General features: G+C 49.2%; 1 protein-coding gene across 4 annotated transcripts in view; it reads right to left on the reverse strand.

Moving 5' to 3' along the window:
* SRGAP3 (SLIT-ROBO Rho GTPase activating protein 3) overlaps positions 1-23,860 on the reverse strand; it is a 125,346-nt gene that overhangs the window by 19,722 nt on the left and 81,764 nt on the right. For 3 of the 4 annotated variants that reach the window (XR_012630259.1, XM_074879240.1, XM_074879242.1), the window contains exons 5-12: positions 22,158-22,343; positions 20,595-20,723; positions 9,495-9,716; positions 8,892-8,993; positions 8,439-8,636; positions 6,991-7,075; positions 4,562-4,589; positions 1,242-1,344 (exon numbers count right to left, since the gene is read on the reverse strand). Coding sequence is in view for 3 of the 4 variants with exons in the window: in XM_074879240.1 (XP_074735341.1) it covers positions 1,242-1,344; positions 4,562-4,589; positions 6,991-7,075; positions 8,439-8,636; positions 8,892-8,993; positions 9,495-9,716; positions 20,595-20,723; positions 22,158-22,343 (1,053 nt within the window). In the remaining variant the exon portion in view is untranslated. The remainder of the gene's footprint in view (positions 1-1,241; positions 1,345-4,561; positions 4,590-6,990; positions 7,076-8,438; positions 8,637-8,891; positions 8,994-9,494; positions 9,717-20,594; positions 20,724-22,157; positions 22,344-23,860) is intronic. The other variant, XM_074879241.1, reaches the window with a different exon arrangement.

Raw genomic sequence — 23,860 nt, forward strand, 5'->3', positions numbered from 1 at the left:
TTCAGCACAGGATTAAACACTTTGAGCGACAGGAATGGCACCGATTCCTTTGGAAAGCCTTCCAGCAGCCAGGCAATAGCAAAGTGCTGGATTTTAGAAGATCAGCAACTGGAGATATCCTTTGGGATGAATCCCACGTCCACATCTCTTCATTTTTCTCTTCAAATCTCTCCTTCTGGGTAATTTCCCGGGATGAGCAGGGCCAAATGCCCCCTTCCATTGGGACCGCACTAGTATTAATGGAGTTCATCTGAGCTCACCCCAGCTTAAATGAAGAAAATACTTTGGTCCCCAGTTATGAAGGCCGCACGCCACACGTTACCAGCAATGGTTTGGAGACCACTCGGCAGCCATTTAGGAATCACTTTGCTCCAAGGCTGGAAGCCAAACCTGGGGCCCGGGCCCAGCGCTGGGTGGGTCGCAGCCAGTGTGCAAGCTGCCACATCTCCTCCCCTGGCACAGTCAGAGGTAATGGCCTACATGGGAGAGGCTCCCACCCGTCCTCCCTGCAGGTTAACTCTCCTCTTCAGGCTGTGGGAAGGGGCCATCAGAGCCCTGGTGAGCTCCGAGCTGTACGAGGGGGCCTCAGCCACCTCTCGGCAGTTGGCACCAAGATGAGCCAGCCAGGCCAGTTATTATTAATATATTTTGTTTAAGGATGAGGATAGCACGTCTGCCCTCCCCCGCAGCCACCCACGTGGATGGTATTTCAATACAAGGCTGCCAGTCCTTACAACTGGGAGGCTCCTTCTGGGAGCTCATGAGGCATTTTATCTTCCTCCTCAGCCATAGGAGAGGACGACCACCAAAAATGTGCAGAAAAAGGGAAGGTGGGTCAATCTGTTGATCCTTTGAGGGTGCTGGGCTGGGTTGACCTTGCTGGCCAATCTTCCCCCCCAGGATGGGTGGAAGCAGCGACAGGGACATTCGTCCAAGATAGCTGAGCACCACACAGCCAGCCAGCATGGCCAAAGGCCACCAGCCACGAGGGTCCTCACCACCACCCTCGCCCCAGGGCACACAGGCGGGGATGGGACGGGCAACGCAAGGAACGCGCAAGGGGCGAGGAGAGCTACGGAGAGAAATCGTCACCGAGGCAAAGCGCGCACTAGCCACATCAACTGGGTGCAGGGCAGACTGGAGAGACCCCGCCAAGGAAGGAAAGCAGCCAGCAGTTAGGACAGGAAAGCCACCATTACATTCACAGCGTTCATAAACTCTTACTGTCAGCCAGCGAGTACCTTAATGAACGTTTCCATATTGCCGTTAAAGAGTTTATGATTATAGACTGAGAGAGGCCTAGGTCTCCTCATTTTCTGTGGCTTAGGGGGAAGACATGGGGGCCTGGGAGAAAATGGAACAAAATAAATCAACAAAACACCAACATAAATGCAATGACAGGGTGAGATCTCAAAGGTTACGACCAAGAATAAGAAATAAATCAAACAAAAAGATCCCTCTGTGAGGACTCGACATACAGCTCCATGCACTCTGCAGCCACTCACGTTTTGATGTCCCCCCGCTGCCGCTCCCCTGGGGGCCGAGGGACCTGCAAGGAGCTCGGGTCTACACCTCCACATCACACGCAGCACCCGCAGCTCCCAGGGTCGTGGCCTCCGCTTACGCCAAAGCCCTGTCCAGCAGTCAGGGGCGGGTTATCTTCCCGCTAACGTGGCTATCTCATTTTGGGGCCAGTGCCACAATGGCAGGTCCCATAGGCTGGGCTGAGCCCGGGTGCCACTGGCCAGCCTCTGAATGGGCAGCAGAGCCAACCTGTGAGCAGCCCAGAGCTAAATCAGAGCTGTTCACTATGAGCTGCAGACATAATTTCAAGTCAAGGTCAAGCCTGCAACCTTTATTTAAGTAATAAATTCAAATTGATCTTTAGAATAGAAACACTTAACAGCAATAAGCCAACCTAGCCGTTACTTTCCATCCCCATAATCTTCCAGTGTTTCCCTTTCAGACAGACTCTAGCCTCAGCAGTCACGTACAGCAATCTACCTAGCTGTTGCTACGGGCCTCCTGAAGAGTCCTAGTTCCTCCTGTAAAAAAGAGTCATCTCTGGAAATCAGACAGTGACAGAGCAGTAACTATACCAACCACCACAGCTTGAATGAACAATGGGTGATCGGGAATGCTCTTCACGCAGCACTTGCTTCACTCAACCCAGAGAGTAATAAAGCTGCTAAACACAGCTGGTCACAACTGTCTGTGGCACACACGACCTGCAGATATAATTCTCCCTCTCTGAGATGCCAAATATCAAAACTGCTGCTCAGTGTTTGTGATAGTACCAGGGATGACATTTTGGAAGTAAAACAAAGGTACTGGTGCTCAGCAGGATTTTTAACACCTGCCTCCTACCTCCACCAGTTCAGCACTCTGACAGCCTGAAAAAGCACCAACAGCAGCTGAAGAGTTCAACTGATTCCTTGATAGATCCAAAATAAACCACAGCTACCCCTGAAAAACATTGGGGTATTCCTGTTTATTCCTAAACAGATCTCATTCTTCTCAGAGATGGCCAGAAAGGGGAAAGTGGGAACACCTTCACCTCCCTGTAGCTAACTTCTGTCTGAGAGACGTTCACAGGGATGGGAACGGTCTTGCATCTTCCTGGCAGGCATTCCGAAGACTCAAAAGCACCAAACCAAAAGGTGAGCCCAGTCAACAGAGATGAGCACACTCAGCAGCACTCTGTGAGAACAGAAATAGCAGGCATGGCACTAGGGGGTGGCATGCCCCCACCCCTACTAGCTACTGACTGTGGATCCTCATCAGTCACGGGGACCAGACCTCGAAGACTCTGTTGCCTTCAGCAAGGGTAACAGACAGCTACTGCTTCTGGAAATGAGGCCACGGCAACGTGACTTGTCTCAGTGCAGTGATCGGGGCTTTGGAGGGCTGCTTTCATTAATGCTATTCACATCTGGATTTCTTCTGCAGCTAATGAAGGACATTAAGACCAAAGTGCCTAGATCTAGAAAAGGGAGAAAAATAGCATAAAAGCTCTAACGGCTTTCTGATCTGTGCTCCACCCCCAGGCTATATTGATGCCTGCAGAGGAGAGATCATGACTGCAAACAAAAACGAGTGCTAGGAGCCTTCATGGAAAAGTTCTCACAGAGCAGAGTCAAATGGACATGCACAATTTACACAGAGCTACGATGCAAAGGTGACAGTTGTGGTCTGCTGGTTGCTTAATCAGATGCCTTTAAATAAGCAGTTTGGCTCTACACTCCTATAGCTTCTAACCTCTCCTTCAGCTGGTAACTGAGGAGCAGAAAAGGCTGCTGCCCATTCAAGCGCCCGCCTGTCAGCTGCAGACCCAGTGCTGTTTGCTGCTGCGCAATCTCCTCCCTGGGGATGCCCTGGTCACCGGCTGTATCTGGTGGGAAGGTTGCTCTGCCTACACTCTCTGCCTCACACAAGGAGGAGATTGTCTCTTGTTTGTTTTCCTTTGTGAAGTAAAAGCAACTGCTGAAACAAAAGCAAACAGAAGCAGCGGGGAGTTGTGCCATCATCCCTCCTGGAGGAGGCTGTTACTCATTCCTTTGTTTTGGCTTGCAACACCAGCACCCCATGGGCACCCACTCCTGACAAACATCCTCCAGATGATTTTACCTCCTATGATTTTACCTGGCTGTGTGGGTGCCCTGCCCTGCAGCCCCCGTGGGTGCCAGCCCTGACACCCCTGGGGCTGGCGCCGGCAGCAGAGTCCCCTCCACAGCAGAGAATGAGGCTCCCCGCCACCCTGGCTGAGGCAGCCCCTTCCTGCCGGGAAAGGCAGTCCAGGCTTCGCCATCTGCTTCAGCATTTCTAACATGGAATGAGCTTTTTTTTTTTTTGATGGTATTTTTAATTTTATTAAACACCAAAACAGGGTTCTAAAAGGTGACAGAGGTTGTACATGTTCTGGGGAGAAGTTCAGAGGCTTTGCCAGCCCACGTCTTACTGTCAGAAAACCAGCACACTCCGAGCAAGCCACCAGCGCTCTGTGGAGATGCTCTGTGGACTGGACACAGATCAAAGCCTCCTCCTTGTCACATTCACCCCCAGCACCATCTCTGGCTGCAGAGTAATGAAAGTCTGTGAGCACAGGCACGCTCTGCACGCCTCGGCAGAGAAGCCAGAGCTGGAAGAGGCTTTCAGGGACATATCAAAGTCCCCAGATGAACAGGGATGGTAGGGAGAGGGTGGGCACCCTCGTGTTGCACCATCTGAACACAACCCAACCTCAGCTGCACTACAAGGCACCGCACCGTGCTGACACAGCACTTCCAGGCACTTCACAGCCAGCCAGCTAGAAATTACACTGCAGCAAAACCAAGGGCCTGTTTGTCATCACCCTAATTAATCCACTTCAGGCAATGCAGCTGAGAAGCAGGGCAGTGATGTGGGGAGCCCTCCAGCCTGCCAGCACAGGGCAGCTGGAAGATGGTTCAATCCAAACCCTGCCAAGCCATATCAGTAGCAGAGCAAAGCACCCTTCCCACGGCCGCCCGCCTGCCAGAGCGAGCCCTTCCCAGGAGCAGAGGAAGTGGAAGAAACAGCTCACCTGGTTGTTCCACATTCAGCTCTTTCACCTAGGAAGAAACAGAAGCTTCCATCATCTCTCCGCATTAGTCACCACCAAAGGACCGTTAAAACACATTCGTGCACTCACACACTTGCTGCTGGTTCTGTATGCCCCGAGGTAAGGGCTTCTGGTAAAAAGCAGCTGAACGTGCCCGAGGGCCCCGCAGGGTGGGGAGATGCCCAGCTGGTTGCTATACAAGCCCCCACCACTAAAAGACATTAGAAGTCCAAGACTCAGCCACAAGAGAGGGAAAGCATCTTCAATCCCCACTGATATTAAAGGTTTCTTTGCAATCCAAAGCCCAGATGCGCTGCAGGTCCTCTGCAATAAGGGCTCCTTTACCCCAGCTGGGGCTCGGCCAAACCCACGCAGGAAAGGGGCAGTCAGTTCTGCGAGATAACAACCCATCTAATCATGGTCAGGCAGACTCTAGTCTGGCTGTCAATATTCTCCTTCCCTTCATGTATTTTCAGCGCTTGGATTTCATATAAACGGCAGCATATCACCACTGATAAGATCTCATTTTTTAAAGTATTTGTCAATCCACTGAAAAAAACTAAACTAATTTCACATGCTGTTTGTGCCTTTCTCCCAAGGCCAGGAAAGCTGATTTATTCTTCCTTTTTCTAAGGCACATGAAAGGAAGCATTTGGCTGCACATGTCTCCTTCCTGCTCTCCCTTGGCACCTGCGGAAAGCAAGCTTGCAGCCAATTCCTCACTGAAAAATAAAAGAATTCCACACGAGTGTTTCGCAAATCCAGACTTCTTCCTAATGAGAATCAGCTCATGCTGAAACACAGCATTTGGCATTTCTGGGCTCAATATTTGCTGAACGCCTACATAGCAAGATGATCCCATGGCCTGGGAGAAATTCAGAAAGTTTTCATGTGAAAATCTTCCACGGCTGCTTTTGCACAACTCTAGAGAATTAAAAAGGCTGACCCTGCATTCTTCCTCCTAAATATGGTACCGGTACGGCTCTTGTGTGACAGACCAGGGTGGCAATCAAATTAATCTTCAACAGATTCATCACTTCTTGCACCAATCCATAAGAGTCTTAGGACTATATCCAACAAACAGAGCTCTCTTCTGTATTAAGATCTGTGATCTTAGGGAAGAGCTTTGACGGGCCCAATTTCTCAAAGCGCGCGCTCCATCCCCCCGCCTGTCAGAGCCTGAATTCAGAGCCGGCAGCACGAAGAAACCCACCCAGCCGTGCACAACCCCCACCACGCTGCAGTGGAACAGGGCTGCCCTGGCGAGGGTGCTCCAGGGCTGCCACTGCCCTACTGGGCAGGGTGAGAAGGGGTTAAGGCTACGGGGAGTACTGAAACTCCTGGGAAAAGAAATATGTTAATGGAGCCTCATGTGCCTACCCTTGCAACCTTCCCTGTGCTAACATTTTGTGCCTTGACTTGGCTCAGTGTTCACCGAGTGGAACACAGCACAGGATCTAACTAGAAGGTGGATTTTAAGGCTAAATAAATTTGGCAGAAAAAATATGTTTGGCAAAATAGCCAACAAAAAGCTGTATTTTTAAATTTTTTTTTTACTCTGAGATGAGGAGTCCAATTTTTTTATTGTTGAAACACGACCATAGACCATTTGTGTATTTTAATTTAAATATATTCTCTCCTGTTGGAAAATCAGGACACTAACTCATCTCCATCTTCTTTACACTGGAAATAATGCTATTTTTAAAAAGCCTTTAAGGGAGCTAACATCTTCTCCGGGGGACATGGCTGCACAGCGCTACCCCAGCAGTGGCAGATCCCACCTGGAGCCACTCACTCCTACCTCCCTCAGGAGTTACTGCCCCTGTTGTATGAAGCCTGTTTGGGTGTATGTGCTCTAAACCGAACTTGTAAAATTATCTGGAGTAATAAAAGCCTGCTATGGAAAAGTTAGTTTTAAAACCAAGGATGATTTTGCAGTTCTGGTTTAGAGCAAGCCAGAAACCTATGGCTGGGGGGCAAGGGGCCTATTACATCAGCAAGGCTGCTGGCAAACCTGTAACACAGAAGCACGGTGTCAAGGGCAAGAAAATACGTGTGTTCAGGGCTGCACTAATTGGGGAAGAAGGGGGAGAGAAAGGAAAAAGGCAGAGGGTTGGAGTGGGTGGGAATCTCTTTGCCACTGGAGAAGTAACACAGCACTTCGGCACACAGTATAGGATTCAAACAAATTTCTCCATGTGCACGTCCAAAGAAAGGTGGGAAAAGAGTAACATTCCAGGGAAATAATGATTTTGCATGTCACTGGTTAAACTTAGTAGTAACAGCCAACCACAGAAGCCATCAGTCACTCAGGAAAACGCAGACAACGGGTAAGATTGAAAGATGATGCCTGGTTTAAAGTCGTCTCATGTGATGGGAGGTTCCTCCCTGGACCTAACCCCACGACTCACCTTCTCCGAGAGTCTGCTTCAGCAAGTCATGTTTAGCCTGGAGCTTCGTGATAAGGTTACTGCCATTCAAATACTCTTTAAATTTCTGGAATTAAAAATAAAACAAACAAGGTGGGTTAAGACTCTTGGCAAAAATAGTCCATCATTGATGTAGGCTTTTGCCCGGGGGCTGCTGGAGGGGACTCGGCACGGCTGACAGGCTCTAACAAACCAGACGTCAGACGCGCCGCAGGGCTGAGCACAGTCTAATCACTGCTCCAGCCACAGTCCTGATGATCTTATTAGCCCGGTCTCCTTGGTGCTGCACCTCCTGCCTGGGAACGCAAGGAGGTCCAAAGAAAAGAGTTCAAAGCAAGCCTTCTTTTGTCAGGCTGCTGGGAACGGCCTGGAAAACCAAAGAGGCTTCCCCTCCACTGACAGGCACTTTGCCTTTGTGCAAACAAGCGATGCAGAGCGAGAACTCCCAGTGCATGAGACCGTCCCAGGTCAGGGACCATCGGACGCTTTATGCACCAGGCGACACTAACGGCACAGCACAACTTCTCGTTTCATTGTGAGACCCTCTGACGCCCAGTAGCACCGGAGAGCAAGCAGTCTTACAGATAAGAGGAGTGAGGGAGACAGAGAGGGAAAACAAAAGACAGAGAATGGGAAAGATCAAATTCTTGCAAAAAGCATTTTAAAAAAAACAAGCACAACTCAAAACAAAAACTGCAACCTTTTTCCCCCTGGATTGGAATAATACTACGATTAAGAGAAAGTTGAAGCTTTTCTACACATCTGTAATATCTCACAAGATACTATTAACTTTAGCCTACTAACCATGCTTAAATGAGGGCTACTTCTGCTGCACTGATGGCTCATTACTTAAGTTACAAGTGCTATAACAGAGAACCTTAGATCTGCCTGGAAGTGAGCTACCAAACCAAGGCTGCAAGGAGACACAGCACGGCTGCCTCTGCTCAGCACACAGATGACAGCGAGGCATGGCAACGCCAGGCTGTCACAGCCTCCTCCAATGCCCTGTGTGAGCTGCAAGTCACCGTCTAGTTCATCCATGGGCCAAGGGCAGATTTTAGCTGTGTAAGCCAGAAAAGGAAGGCTTGGCTGGTGGCTCAGTACTGTAAAGGCCTCCAGAACAGACCCTGAATGGCAACACACTGCGGGGTTGGCTGGAGTCTGCTGCCCTGCTCTGAGCCACTCTCCTGAGCCGTGTTCGGTTTTGGTCACAACTAGTTGCTCCAGCTGTTCCTTCAAAGGCAGACACTGGACTGTCAGTCCCTACGCACTGCCCTGCCACCGAGAAATGCATTCCAACCCCCAATCAAAGAGAAAACAAATACTTAGAGGCTGAATTGGTTCTTGCCCTTCACTAATGAGCACTTAAAATGGGACTCAGCCCTAGCAATTAATGCTTTCTGTCCTGTAGCACCCAAGATGAGACTCACTGTAAAATAGAACATTTCAGTTTCCTGCTGGTTGGCTCTCCTCTTGGCAATGTTTATTTTACTCATGTAGGTCTCTGATGCAGCTGATTTAACCGACTCAGTGGAGCGACTATGCTGGAAGGCGTCTGAAACATCAAAATCTTCTACCGTCAGCATGTCCTGCAATGTCTGCATTGTGGCATCCAGAGTTTTTCGCACCTATCAGAAACAGAAGACAGTGTGGTTTTGAAGCAGGCTGGGAAAGTGACACATCTTTAGCCAAAACAACCAGCCACCAGCCGGCTCCTAAGCACTGGACCTGCTCCTGCGCTAGCTGCAGTCAGTGGGAGCTCTCAGCACTGCCGCTGGAAGGGCTCCACACCTGAGCACACCAGGAAACCCGCTGCATGATGAGCAAAAGGCTGAGCAATGCTGCCTACAAGGCCAAACACGAGACCCAGAGTGACTTCTTACCTCTTCATTCTCTATCTTGAGGGTGGCGAGTCGTGACTGCAGCTGGTGGTACCGCATCAGCAACTCGGTCTGCACAGGCTGCTGGGCACTGACCTGACACACCTGAAACAGAGAGGACAGAGCATTCAGTGGGTTGTGCGTTGACCAGACATACACATTTAAATACCTAAATTATTCTCTCCAGCACCTGCAAGCTCCTCACAGCCTCCAGGAAGGCTGTATTGCCCAGTTTCTAACCAGCAGTGCTCTGGACCTGGGCCAGCACAAAGCATTTTCTACCCGGCATTTGGAAGCTGCACTCTGAAGTCTTCTAATTACAGCAGATAAATCAAAGCTCCACTTTACAAATCTGTTGGGCAGTTCAGCTGAGAATCACACCACAGGCTTCCTAATTGGGAGAGATATGGAGCAAGAGGCAGGCCGAAAGGAGGAGCCCTAATGAGCCAAGCTTCTCATTAAGAAAGGAAACATGAATAGCAGCATGTGAGGACAGCACAGAGGGATAAGGAGTCAGAAATAATTTAATGGTGGTGGTTAAGAGGAGGAAGCCAGCGCAGGCCAGGCTGCAAGGCACCTCTGCAGCCCCTCGGGTGAGTACGCTACCTCGTCCCCCATGTGAGGCTGGAACTCGAACTTCAGTGGAGGGCAGAAGACCTGGTTGCACATGTCCATGATGGTGTGCTTGTCACTCCGTGCATCCAGGTTGTCCACAGCGTTCTCGATGATGTCCAGGCCCTCGTGGCGGGAGGTTTCCAGGTTGTACTCAGCAGACAGATATGTCCTGAAGGTCCGAGCGAGGCTGGCGTGGAATCCCAGATCACAGCACTGAGAAACACCGAGGAAGGGTCTGGTCAAACAAACACTCCCACCCCTTGTTCTGGAGGGTCATGTGTATGTTAAAATGCCCAAAAGAACACTGCATGAACCAGAGGAACACCAGCCCTGTCGTACTGGGGTACATTTAACAGCACACTGCAACACCATTTGAAAAGGCAAGAAGGAAAGAGGACTGCAGGAGAAGAGGTACCAGGGAACAAACAGCCCAACAGTACAGTGACCCTGCGCTGGACCCTCACCATGACACCAGGGGTTAATACCCTTCATTTTATTGGGAAGGGAACAGGATCTTCTCAGACAGGACAGAAGAAAAAAAAATCATCCAAAAGCACAGTTTTCCCTGGCTACCTGCTCAGCTCCAGGGCTAGTGTGACCACAGGGGCCCCACAGGCAAAACCTGTGCCCGGCAGAGGCCCCCAGGAAAGAAATGGCCAGAAGGCCTGTGCCACTGCTTGTCCCCAGAGCTTTCCTTCTCACCCTGTGAACTGCCCCGCAAGTGCTTTTTACACAAAGAAACCATTTCCCAAAGTTACCAAATACAGACGGATGTTCAAGCAAGGTGGCACTGAAAAACGTGTCCTGTGGTACGTGCAAACCCTTTTATCCTCACTAGGAAGCTGCCTTCCTCTCTCACGACAGAGCAGCTTCTCATGCATAACTGATCGTTCTCATGTTCACCTTGGGGAAAATGATAAAACTCAGAGCTAATTGCTGCCAAAATACTGTACATTAGACAAAAGCCTGTTTTTAAACTCTCTTCTCAATATAATTGAGTTTGGCATGTTAAGTATAGCTACAGCACAGGGATTTGCTGCTATGAACACTTAATCACAGCTGAGCAAAAAGCAACTCTTAGCAACTCTCCTCCCAGTCCCTGACGGGAGCCCTGGCACCACCCAAACAGGGCTCCACGCCGACCGGCTGGCTCTGCTGTGAGCGGGCGGCCCTGGGACTGGGCAGCAAGGACAGACACCAAAGGAGCACCCAAAATTTGGAGGTCAACAGATACTGTTCTGCGGGGAAAGGCAAGAGAGAGGATGCTGGAAGCAGGAGGCTCATCAGCCTGAGCCACGCTCATGGGGCTGCGAGGAGAGCGCGGCAAAACATAAGGGCTGCAGTGCAAAACTGAAGCGCAACTGTCTCTGGGACATGAGAGGTAGGAAGTCCTCACTGTCTGAGCTGTAACCAAAACCAGCCCGGCACAGCACAGGCAGGCATGTGGTGAGCTAGCTTCAACTCCAGCATAGTCCCACCAAAACCACCGCCAAGAGGACCAGCACGGCACAAAAAGCTACAGAAAAGATAAGAAAGATTGCTAGTGTAATCTCAACAACCCCAAATGAGACCAACTTTTCCACAGCGGCAGAACTCCCTGCTGGGAGCTGGCATTTCAGAGGCACCTTCTCCAGCTCTATGGCACCCACAGGCATTACTGAACCAGTGCAGAAAGGCACAAAAAGTGATTCTTTTTCAGTATTCATAAACTCGAAGTGAAATATGAAAACTCAGCTGGTGCCACAAGCAGCTCCAACCAAAGAAGTCATCTCACACTTTCTGCCAATCTGAAGAGACAGACCTCAGCTCAGATCAAGTCACACGCAGAGTTGTATTTGGTTTAGTCTGTGCTAAAAGCAGCAGTAAAACCATAACAGGCCGATTCCTCCTCACAGATATATGAGCACAGTCTGCCTATCCCTATCTTGTCTTTTAAAGCAGTTAAACCACACGTACAATAATGAGGATTTTTGCAGGAACTATCGAATGGTCATAATCCACCATTTATCCTGCTTCTATTTAGCTTCTAATCTTATTAGTTGAAAACATGGGCAGTTAAGGACTGGTATAGCTCTGCCTTCATAAATCAGCAAGCAACACAAAAATCGAGGAATCAGGGTGAATTTCTATTTGCCACTTGGGGCGAAGCCTCATTCTAGCACTGCGAGTCTCTCCCACGAGACAATTTTAGCATGACCGCCTGTACGACTGCTCCCGGGCTGCTCACAGAAACAGATGCGCCGAGGCAATGCAGCACCACAGCTGCCCTGCTCCCCTCAGCCATGCCTGGGAGCACCCCGAGCAGCCCCGGCTGGGGGAGCAGCAGTGCCTGGGCAGCTCACAGCCACGGGCAACGAGAGGCAAGCTCTGCGCTCGGACCACGAGCGTGGACCTGGTCCCCTCAACCATCAGCAAGCCATGGCTGAGGGGGCTGCCACAACCCATCACCAAGGGGGGTTCAGGGCTGAGACCCCCACACCGACGCTGGAGGAAGACCTCCTTTGCTGCCACCACGGCCAGCTGACTGCAGTTCTGCGCCCCAATAACAGGATTGCACACGTTTCCTAGTGCACCTCTCACCCCCTTGCTGTCATTCTCCCACCCCCTTAGAAATTACTGCTACTTGACTACAAAAAATAATACCAGGAGAAATATCTGCCACTGTTCAAGGGTGGGAATTCCCAAAGCATACAAAACTGAGCTATTACAAAGGAAAACCACTGAATGCCACAGAATCTGAGGAGACAGGGCTCAGGGTATTGCCAGACTGTTTTGAGAAAAAATTCTGTGTGAAATCTTCCCTTTACTCATGCTGAAGCTAGCAGTTATTTGCAGTACCCAGAAATCAGTTGCTACTGAAAACCAGGGCAGGCATTTTCCTGACATGCTTCGGCCCTTGAAGTCTCTGGTGATTAGCACCGTGCTGGCTGCTTCACACACTGGTGCCCAGAGAAGAAAAGACAGAGCAGGGACTTCCACGAAATTCCCAGAGAAACACATAAAGGGGAGGGGAAAAGAAAAAGAAAGAAAAGAAAGACTTCAAACTCCTGTTCCCAGCTCCAGAACAAATGGCATTTTCTCACCCCCCTCATCCCTTTGATGGAAAATAAATTAGAACCACAAATAATGATCCTTAGCCCTTCTGCAGTGCCTTTCATCTGGAGACCTCAAAGCTCCCCATATATTAATTCATTAAGTCTGGTAACACCCCTGCAAGGGGTGGAAATATTACAGTGTTCAACTTGAGAAACAAACTGACACCCTGGAGCTCAAGCAAGCTGGTTTTGGCCAAAACACTGTGGAAGCAGCCAAATGTGTGTGTGTCTCCCACCGCAGAGATGCACCGGAGGAGGGGCCAGGGGCTGCAGAAGACCACCGCTAGCCATTAACGCCAGTGCCAGTAACCCCATTTTAGACACAGGAGTGGAAACAGATATTAAAAGGTATATTAGATATACAGATATTAAAGGACATTGAATTACTCAAGCGTGTCCAAAGAAGGGCAATGAAGCTGGTGAAGGGTCTGGAGCACATGTTGTACGAGGAGCGGCTGAGGGAACTGGAGGTGTTTAGTCTGGAGAAGAGGAGGCTGAGGGGAGACCTCATCGCCCTCTACAACTCCCTGAAAGGAGGGTGCAGAGAGATGGGGATGAGTCTCTTTCACCAAGTAATAAGTGATAGGACAAGAGGGAATTGCCTCAAGTTGCGCCAGGGAAGGTTTAGACTGGATATTAGGAAGCATTTCTTTACAGAACGGGTTGTTGGGCATTGGAATGGGCTGCCCAGGGTAGTGGTGGAGTCCCCATCCCTGGAGGTGTTCAAGAGGCGGGTTGACATAGCGCTGAGGGATATAGTGTAGTTGGGAACTGTTAATGTTGGGTTGATGGTTGGACTGGATGATCTTCAAGGTCTTTTCCAACCTAGACGATTCCGTGATTCTGTAAAAGGTTCTCCCAAATCTGGGAGGAAAGTCTCTGTCCCAGCACAAGCATCTCAACGTCTTCCCTTGGGCAGCCACAATCAGTTGGCCAAGGGAGAGCCAGCTCTTTCCCAGGACTTGGTCATGCTGCGTGCTGAGGGTGATCTTTTGGGAAAATCAGACCTGGGATGGTCTAAACGGTTGAGGCGGTAAGCTGTGCCACCGATCAGAGCTGAGGCACCAGCCTGCCCCAGCACAGGAAAACAGGCCACACTTTAACAAAGCAACATCCAGCGGGTGGAAAATACGGGAGCCCGAACCACTCGGCACTCCAGCAGTGACCTTCAGACGTTCCTCCACGCTGGCAGAGCGCTGCCCCGTCCCTGCAGGACAGGCAGACGTCCCGACACAGCCCTGCTGCTCCGTTCGCCCTCCTCATGTATTCAGGCAGGTCGATGGCAGATCCCCCGATGCACCAGGCCAGCCACTCCAAGCCCCACGAATTAGACACCACCTCCACAAGAGAGGTGACGGCAGCGAGGACAGAGGCTGGCGGGTCCCGAGGAACCTGATGAGGTTTAGTACAAACGATGAAGCTCTGCAGAAGTGTTGAGGGTTTTTACATGGCCGAGGCTGCAACTGTACTGGGTTCCAGAGGGAATGGAATGCTTTCCCAGCTACTGATGCATCTGTCTCACTTCCTCACTGGTTAAACAGTTAAAAGATACTTTACGTGTCTGTTGCAAGGCATGAAATAACCAGGATGGTGTTTGGCTGTGACAATGCTGGGTATTGTGTGAGAGCCTAACTCACACCTGAAAGTATCTTCAGATCTTAGGAGAAATGTTCAAAGAGAATACAAACTGCTTCTGTTCTCATTTGGGTTTATGGAGAACATTTATTTGCTAAGTATTAAATATGCAGAAAACAAAATGGTCACACGTCTGCAGCCTGCAGTCACTGCACTTCCCTCAAAGCAAAACAGTGTTGAAACAAACCCTGCTACAAGAGGTATTCCAGCCAAGGTATGATAAATGCTCGTAGAAAAGCAACACTCCACCACAACAAACAGGCTCTGCACGCTGTAAGATGGATCTGGGCAGCAAAGGAAATTAAACCACACCAAGAGAAGGCAGAAAGGGCTGAGATGCATCAGCAACCACAAATAATTGCTCAGAAAAGATGGGAAGAACCAAATAAATGTGAGGACTGTCTCCCTTTGATGAATATTACCCCTAATACTCCCCAGCAAGTTTGATGCTGGGTGGGAGCTGGCTACTGGGGATGCTGAGATGCAGCGATGGAGGCACTCACCACATCGTGCCCGGGGTGGGGCTGAGGGTCTCTGAACTGTTCACCACCGTAAAGTGGGTGCAGCCCGGAAAGTGCACTATTTTAAATATAAAGGCACTATCCCCCAGACTGACCCCATCTTTTAAGCTTCAGCATTTTGAGGCCTGCCCAACCCTATCGAGCAGCTCCTCTGCCAAACGCAGAGGGTGCAGAGGGAGCCTGAAACCAACCCGAATGCAGGTCCCCTCGCCGCGCAGGAGTGCACTGCAGCCCAGCACTGCCTGGCAAAATCCTTCCTCTGCCCCCAAAATGCCAACACTGGCATCTCTCCCCGGGACACCGAGCACACTGAGGGGGGCCCAGCTGCAGCTCCAAGCGTTGGCACTGCGAGTGAATGGCTGTGCAGGGTGCGGGTGCGACCCGCACGTCTGACAGCACGCGACCAACCCACAAGTTCCCGTATTTCTGATTTACAGCAAAACCATGCTGTTGTTATAGAGTATGTAAACTGTCATAACACATTAAACGGGGGACTCTGAGGCAGGAATCGGGAAGCCCATGCTGTAGCACCAGGTGGATGTTATGTCCGCTACCAGGCTGGCTTTCTCCTACACCCACAGACACGTACATGTTTTTAAAGTCTTTCCTGAACTGAGTGAAGGGTCCCTCGTGCACGCCCTGGCCTGGCCTGCAGTGCTCAACAGCTACCATCAATCTTTTCCAACGGAACAGTCTTGGTCCATCAAGTTCGGTGTTTTGCCTGAGGCAGCAACAAAGACATAAAAACTCCTGAACAACTGATTTATTTTTAGCCAAACAGGGAATGCTGTGTGGATACGGCAGGGGAAGGACAGGATCCTCCCTGACCCTTGCAGTAATCAACTCACGCCCTGAAGCATGAGATTTGATTATTTCTAATCAAAGGTTCCTTAACTATGAGTATTACAGAGTCAAATATTATGTAGTCCTTTTTGAATTTAGCTATAGTTAATTAACTCTATGGTCCCCGGAGTAGGTTTCTTTCTGGAGGATTTTTAACCTACATTTTATTTTGCTCTTTATTCTCTCTATAGTGACTCCCTCTCCCATGTGCATTTTCTTAGGGTTTTAATGGGTTTTTCAGTTGTTTGGTGGTTTGGGTTTTTGAGGGTCAGGGGTTTTGTTTGTTTGGGGGGTGGTGTTGGTGTTTTGGTTTTGAGATGAATGCATTGGTAAGTTAATCTTTTAAAGGACAATAAGACCTTCAGCCTATTCTTTCAAGCTACTGAGAAAAGCAACCCAAAGTGTCAAGAAATTCTTTTCTCTGAAGTACTGTTGCTTTTTTGTACCAAGCTAACAAGGTCTATCAGACAAAGACTGATCACAGTCTTCAGGCCGTAAAACCTACAGAATGCATGACACTTCTAAATCATAAAACAATCAGCACATGTACTTAATTTAGCAAGCCAGTTCTAACGTATGTGGAATCCACATGAGGAATAAATTGTTTACTATGTGCAAATTTTGGCAAAAAATGTAGTTTTACCATATTATTAAAGCCAGGACCAGCAAAATTTAAGAAATATGTATTGGTTGGTTTCTTTCAGTTTAATATAGTACTCTAAGAACAGCTTAGTTATTAGAGTCTGATGATTCACAGTTCCTGCTTACAAACAGGTAGCTATTATTATTAACCTGCATATAGAAGAGTAGTAAGTTTACTAAACCAGGGTACTGGTATATGAAAAAAATTATGTCAAATTCCTGAAAGGAGATCAAGCAAATGCACCTCTTTCCCCTCCTCTCTTCATTCACAGAAGTTCTGTGTTGAAAAAGATCATACAAATCTAATCCTTTTTCTTCCATTTATGCTCTTAAAATGCATGAAACTTTCAATGGCATATGGACATCTCTGGGTTTATTGCCCACTACCACTGACAACCTCTGCCTTGCCTGGACAATTCACACACCAGGACTATGCCTGGGGCTCTCTGCAAGCTCAGGCACGTTTTGTTGCACCCACCATTAAAGCTCAAGGGTGAACTCTGCAACCACGGCAGCTGAGGTTTTTGTTTTTCACCGACTCAGGGCACAGCAGCAAGCCCCCCATCCCCTGCATGCGTACCCAGCGTACGTCAGGGACGCTCACCGGCATCCACTGCAGCCTCCCACTGCAAAGCAACTCGCACTCAGGTGGCTGTGTGGCACCTCTAGTTCCTCATCTCACAGCTCTCTGCAAAGGTAATGACAGCACCTCCTAAAAACACGCATTTGCTATTTCCCAGAGGTCCCTCCCCGGTAGAGCTGACCAGCTCAGGTGCCGCGGGCTGCTGGTGGCATTCCCAAACTGCCGTCTCTGCGGGAAATCGGGTAGCAGGGACACAGCAGCCGTGCAGTAAAGTGCCCTGAGCCTCCTGAGACAGCCTAATTCCTCCTGATGAAAGCTGTTTATTCTTTTTATTGCTGCACTGTTGACTTTATTTAAAATACCCCGAAGCCAGATCTCCTAGCTGCAGCCGCACAGCATGGAAGCTGCCGTACAGGCACTCCTCCCTGGAAGAGTGCGAGCTCTGAGTTACAGATGTGGCTCCGCATGACAGTGTGGTGATGGTGATGGTTTGCATGGGGTTTCCATGATAAAACATACCTGGCTCTTAGGGCTGGCAGAAGCCTGGTATCTGGCAGAAAGCCCACTCAAAGGACAGTGTGGGAGGAACCTCTGTGCCTCTGTGGAACTGAAAGGCTCTTTGTGCTGAAAAAATGGCTTCAAACAACAGAGCAAACCTCCCCAGAAGAGACCCTCTGCTTGTATAAATCAGCAACTCTTCATTAAAGCCAGTGGCGTCACGCAGAGCTGCCCAGGCCGGGGGAACGTCCCCGTGCAATCACACAGGGAAAGTGCTGCACAAAGCGGAGCTGCTGCTGGTGCTGGCTCTGCAGGCACAGACATGCCCAGGCAATTAGCCACTGATGGAAATGACGACGACACGAGCTGCAGGAGATGCCTGAAAATAGATCCTAATAAAGTGGTCTGTGGCTTCAGCACTCTAGAGTCTCCCTCTTATTAGGGAGGCTGAACACGGCACACGGAACGCAGCCACGGTGCCCAACCGCCCAGCGCAGCCAGTCCCACCGCCAAGGCTGTCAGCACAGTGCTCACTGCGTGCCTCACCTGGGCAAGTGGCAAATCCTGGAGCAAAACCCAAGCGTCCCAGTTCGTCTGCATCCATCACTTCACTTACCAGGTAACAGCAGCCTAACTCCTAGTCCTCCACAGTACCCAGCACTAGCTGGAAAACAACAGTTCTCCATATTTGCTCTGCTCCCTTCCCTTTCCCCTCTAATTTTTTCTTCACTCTTTCTTTAAAGATATAACATGCATTCACACGTAGATTATACTTTCTGGCCTCTACCCTCTTGACATTGCTGCAAAACCTAGAGCTTTACTGTGAGGTAAGCAAAACCAACTGAAGATTTTTGGCATAACAATTTTGACTGCTGCTTCTGTTTCCTAACTTGACTCAGCATCACTTGACCGTGTGAAAAATGACAATGCCATCAGCTAAGTTTTCTAGGGGCTGAACAATTTGGCAGTAATGTGCCATATTAAATGCCTCAGAATTCCCCTCCTTTACTTGCTTGTTTGTCCCAGATACGGCAAACACACTAATCCACAGAGAAGCAAACTGCTGTTTCAAAAGGATTTACAGGAGGCTGCACAAGTACCGGTGGATCAGTACGTATCGACACCGACTGCTACATTTTACTCTGCTAAATCTAGCGATATCTTTCATGCGACCACTTCAAAATATTTTGCAGCCATTTCACACAGAACTCCAGAGGGATGGATAAGCAGCTTTATCTCCACTTCACATATGTGGCCAAAGAGATTAACTTGGTCACATAGTTAATGACAGAAATGAGAGAGGAGCCTGGGCGTTTTAATATAAACACATGCCTCTTTCGAGGGAGGCACAACAGTGTACTTTAAGTCCAAGGGTAATTTGATCTGTCTCTATATTCTTCCCTTCCTTTCTAAAGGACAAAACAAAAAGGCCACTGGAGACAGAGGGAGGGATAGATGCGCTCTGTGCCACTTCACAGCGCCTCTGATCGAGTTTTACATTTCTCATTAAAACGCCAGCCCTGGGAGGACTCTCCACCCTCTCCCAGAGCAGCTGGGACCTTCTTTCTCGCCAGAGCGGGAGATTAGCAGAATGGCTTTGTTATAAAAGTCACTACTCTGCGGTGACGCCGAGGGCACAAGAAATGTCAAGGCTGTGCCTAATAGATGACACTGAGCCATCTGGGATTTGGGGGAAACGCTGCTAAATTAGCTGCTCCAGTGTCCTGACAGTTCAGATTTGCGTACAAATCAAAAAACTGCACATGGCAATTTGTGTTTGATAGGAAGAGTGTGCGAGAGCCCCCATCACCCCTCCCATGGCCCAGAAAGACAGCCTGGTACATCGTTAATCATCCCCCTTGGTGATGCCGGGGGGAAGAGCCAGGAAAATCTGCATCACTGCAATATAGGGACACTGCCAGGATCCCATTAGAGCATGGACAGCCAGGTTCTGAGTGAAACCAAAACTCTGTTCCTACCACGAAGCCCCTTTGCACTCACTCTCCCTGCAGACCTGCATCCCCACACAGAAGCCCGGGGCCCTGCACCGCCCTCACGCTGCTGCACCACGAGCTCTGCCAGCGCTCAACCAAAGGCAAAATTCCCCTTCTCTGCTCAGAGCCCCGCTGCTGCATCCCACAGAACACCCCATGGGGCAGAGGACCCACGTCCTGTGGGCTGCCACAGTACTGACCCAGTGCCTGCAAACAGCACCATCGTTCCTGAGAGCGAAAGGCTGTTAAATGTACTAAGATTAAAACACTAACTTTAAAACTACATCTAAAAATATGTTTTCTTCATTTCCCGTATGCGGCTTACACACCTACAGAAAGGCTAGTGCTGCTGGCTCTGATGGCCGTCTTGTCTTTAACCACTTCCAGAACTAGTGGGACACAGTGAATGGGATCTCCTTCCTCTGGAACATGCCGAAACACTTCTTGCCACGCTCTTGCAAAATATATTGAATTTGTGCAAAAGTCTGTTCAAATGAACTGCTCTTCCTTTGGGGATTTAAAATTGGGACACCGTGTACAGCTCACACATCCGATATTTTGTTTTCTTTGGTGAACAGAATATATAATTAGGGGAATTTAGCTGCACAGAGTTGAAGATGCTCTAGTTAAAGTCCCCTGAAGGGATTCCTGGAGTGCAGAAGAAAAGCCATCTGCTGACTCCAGTGGAAGTGTCAGCAAGGAAATAAAGTTGGGAGGAATAATATAAACAGCCAGAACTCGGCAACTCTCCAGAAAATCAAAGTCCCCCAAACTCCATGAAAATAAGTCATTCTTGCTTGAAAAATAAATGAGAGAATATATACAACAAAAGCAGAAACCTCAAAACAAATCAAGGTGTTATCATATCTTGATGTTCACATGTCTCCATGATCACATTATTAGTTTTTTAATATGGCTAAATACATCTTAAATAATAAAGACAACAAAAAGGACATGCTAAGGACATTTTCTCATACCTCAAAATCTTGAAATCATCAGGGGTTTTGCATCAGACTTACTTTAATTAATGCTTAGAAGAATAAGTATATGTTAGTGTGTTTGTAAAGGAGATAAACACTCCAGCACATTTTTAAATCATAGATTTAGGTAATGATGAAGCCAGAAGACTAACTTGGTACTTATAGGTCAGTTATTTATGTGGTCATTGAAGCAACTGTAGCAGTAAGGAATTCTGCATTGTGCAAACCATGCTTAAGATTTAGCTGTGAGCTTATCAGTAGAAAAGGGGCCGGATGCACGCAGGGAGAGGAAGCACTTACATCGATGAGGTCAGAGACATCGTGGATGTAGTATTTACTGACAGCCGCGTTGGTGGCTGCCAGGTTCAGCAGGTAGTCGTTCCTGGCTTTTGTACACTTCAGCTTGTTTTCAGAATATTTGGCTTGTCTCTGAAAAAGCAAAATGGAATGTCAAATCACAAATGGGATGGTACTTTCACAGCTTCTCTTGCTGCAGGGCCACACAGCACCCTGCAGCCAGGGTGGGATGTGCTAATTAATAAAATTTGCTATCAGGTATGAAAACAGGCACCCTTGCCAGGATGGAGGAGATTGCATCTGGACATCCCTGGTGCCGACAGCCAGCGCACAACGAGTGCATTCTGCTCAGATGTACCCAGCGCATCCTGAGCACAGCTGCTCTTCCTTCATCTGTGCTTTCATGGAGGTTTTGGCATCAATCAAAATTAGAGGGCCAAATCTTCCTCCCAGAAACACTGACATACATTTGGACTCACTCCAGATTTACGCAGCTGTATCAAAGTGGAATCTGGCCCAGAGGCCCAAGCTACAAAATTCAGAACAGCACCCAGAATTCAAAACTCTGTAGGAAAGCAGATGTGCTCAGATCTGGGGCATTTGCTCAGACAGATCACTAGTCTAAAGGTTTAGCACAAAAGATTAACCCTTCAAAGAACCATATTGCTAGACAGTGTCCCAGTGGTGGGTCAACACACAAGGAAACACTTCCCAGCTGGGGAAGCTATTGCTTTTTCTCTGAAATTAACAGAAAAATGAGAGTTTTGGACATCCTGGGATCTGGGGGGATTTGCTGAAGCCAGAATGGAGTTAAGTGTTTTGACTAGCAAAGCCAACTAAATGCTGCACTTTAACTCCCAGTCTGCAGAGGAAGAAACACTGTTATTTTATACATCCTACCCTTTTTGTTGCCTGACACAAGTCTCTGACTGAAGGAACCCCGGGACAGCTGTTGCTCATTGTTAAAAGCACTTTTTTAAAAAAAAACAAGTCACGAACAAACCACAGCCCCCCGTAGCAGGGTCCCGTGTCTGGATCAGAAAGCATGGCTGTGCCAAGGCAGACACACTGGTGCGGTCAGAGCCCTTGGGTTCCAGCCAGGGCATGGTCCAGCCCACGGCATCTCTGCCATGTGCTCTCGGAGCTGTCAGCCTCTGAGGCTGCCCCAGCCACCCTTCTCAGCCCTTTTCTCCAGATTTAATCAGCCTGGAAGGTGTCGCAGGAGGCCACGTGGCTCCCGTGTGGGTCCACCACCCCCTCCAAGGCTGCGCTGCCCGGTGACCTCCATCCCCATTTCGTGCTGAGCAGTGTCAGCCCAACTTTGGGTCAAATCCTTGCTACCCGCTGGTTTTGGCACTTCTCCACAGCCAGGAAGCAGTAAAGAGATTCACTATGGCCTTCTCAGACTTCCCTTCAGCAAAACACACACACCAGTCACCAACCCCCCTAACCCCTTCCCAGGGACACAGGAATGGCTGCATGGAAACAGGCAGGGCCAGAGGCAAACCCACCTGCCCAGGGAGCCCCGATCCCAGCCTGGCTGCCCCCTCCTTCCCTCTCACCCACCTTCTCCTTCATCTTTTCAATCTTCTTGACAGAGCTCCGCCGCTGAGGCCTGTCCTCATGCCGTAGCAGGTTCACGCTGATGTCCCCCGACTTATTGAACTGCTTTTCCTCCTGCTTCTCTGCCTCCTTCAGCTTGCTCTCAGCGCTGATGCTCTCAGCGTGATACATGTGGTAGGTCTTCATCACCTGAGGAGACACAAGTTTGAGTTGCTTGCCCCAGGCAGCATCAGCACAGGAGAAGGCAACAACTGTGGGCAGCGCAGAGCAGTCTCAGCTGTGCCAGGGTTGTTTGAGGCCACTATGGCATTAAGGAACAACAAGGTGGGACGGAAAAGCCCATAAAGTTAACCCCATCACTAGCTCTATTTCAAAATGGCACAGAGCTGGTGCAAGCACCATTATCCTCGCTCAGACCCTGCTGCAGGGACGGGCTGAGATGTGCCTCCAGCACACACCTGCATTCAAGGAGCACTCTGGATCTTCCTACAGGGACATGAGAAATAACTTCCAGTGCTCTGAGGCTGGGATGGGGTCTCCGTGACATGAGACTGTGAGGTGGCCCAAGTCAACCCAGTCACTTTTGACCCAATCCTCTGTTCCTGCACCTGACCTTGCTAAACCAACTCATCACCATAACCCCCGCATCACCATCCTGACAGTAAATCCCGTCTTTGTCTCCTATCATGACTTAATTCTCCTCTTGCTGCTGCTGGTAAGCACAGTCAGTGCCAGGGTGGACTGCAACAACACCCAGTCCTTTAAATTCAGGACCGCCATCAGTGACTCTGGACAGACCATGCTGATCTACTGTCAGGAAAAGTCCTGCAGGCAAAACTACCACAGCCTCTCCTTTCAGATACAAAAGCCCTAAGGGCACATTGTGATCATTTTAATGGGGCTGGCAAGTGGAACACATCTGCTCTTCTCTCTTTATGCCTTTAGTCATGTTGTCCCCTTTTATCATCTCCCTTCAGGATTTGGATGCTTTATTTCACATTGCCTTGACAAGGCTCAGGATGCCTGACTTCTCACTGAAGATCAGTCTCACACAAAGTGCCTGGGCACCACCGGCAACGGCGCTGGGACAGGCTTGCCTCCAGTTAAAAAGGAACAGGAACCCACAAAAGCAGAGTAACTTTACACAAGCCTTAATGAAGAAAATACAGAGTTTTCCTCAGCTGCGGTTGTCAGCAGGAACCAAGAGTGTTTAACTTGGACAAGGTTAGGCTGAAACATATGATCTCTCCTCTTGCCAAGCACAAACGTCAGCTGCAAACGAGCTCCAAATGCTGCATCGAAGCCTGTGCAAATGTGCCATTGCTGGGAGTTACAATTTTAGGCAACTGCAAGGACTAGTAAGCAAAGGCTTGTGCCTTGTCTCTGAGCTGCTTTATTTCAAAATCCTGCAAATTCTAACACAGGTTCAAACCACACATTTCAAACTGCATTTTCTCTAGTGAACATCACAGGACACACACAAAACAGACAATTCTGGGGTTTTTCCTAAGGAGAAAGACTAGAGGCTTCGCTGAGCCCTCCTCATCTTCACTGTCTCCATCTTTTTGTGAAAAACTCAAGAGGAAAGTGAAAAAGAAAAGTCCTGCACTTCAGTGCTGTCGGGCAGTAATAAGAGAGGTTTCTCCAGCACCTGGAGAGGCCCTAAGGCAATGCAGCAGAAAAGCCCAGCAATTAAACAGTGGTCC

Source organism: Strix uralensis, chromosome 10 (assembly GCF_047716275.1).
Source record: "Strix uralensis isolate ZFMK-TIS-50842 chromosome 10, bStrUra1, whole genome shotgun sequence".
Lineage (NCBI taxonomy): Eukaryota > Metazoa > Chordata > Aves > Strigiformes > Strigidae > Strix > Strix uralensis.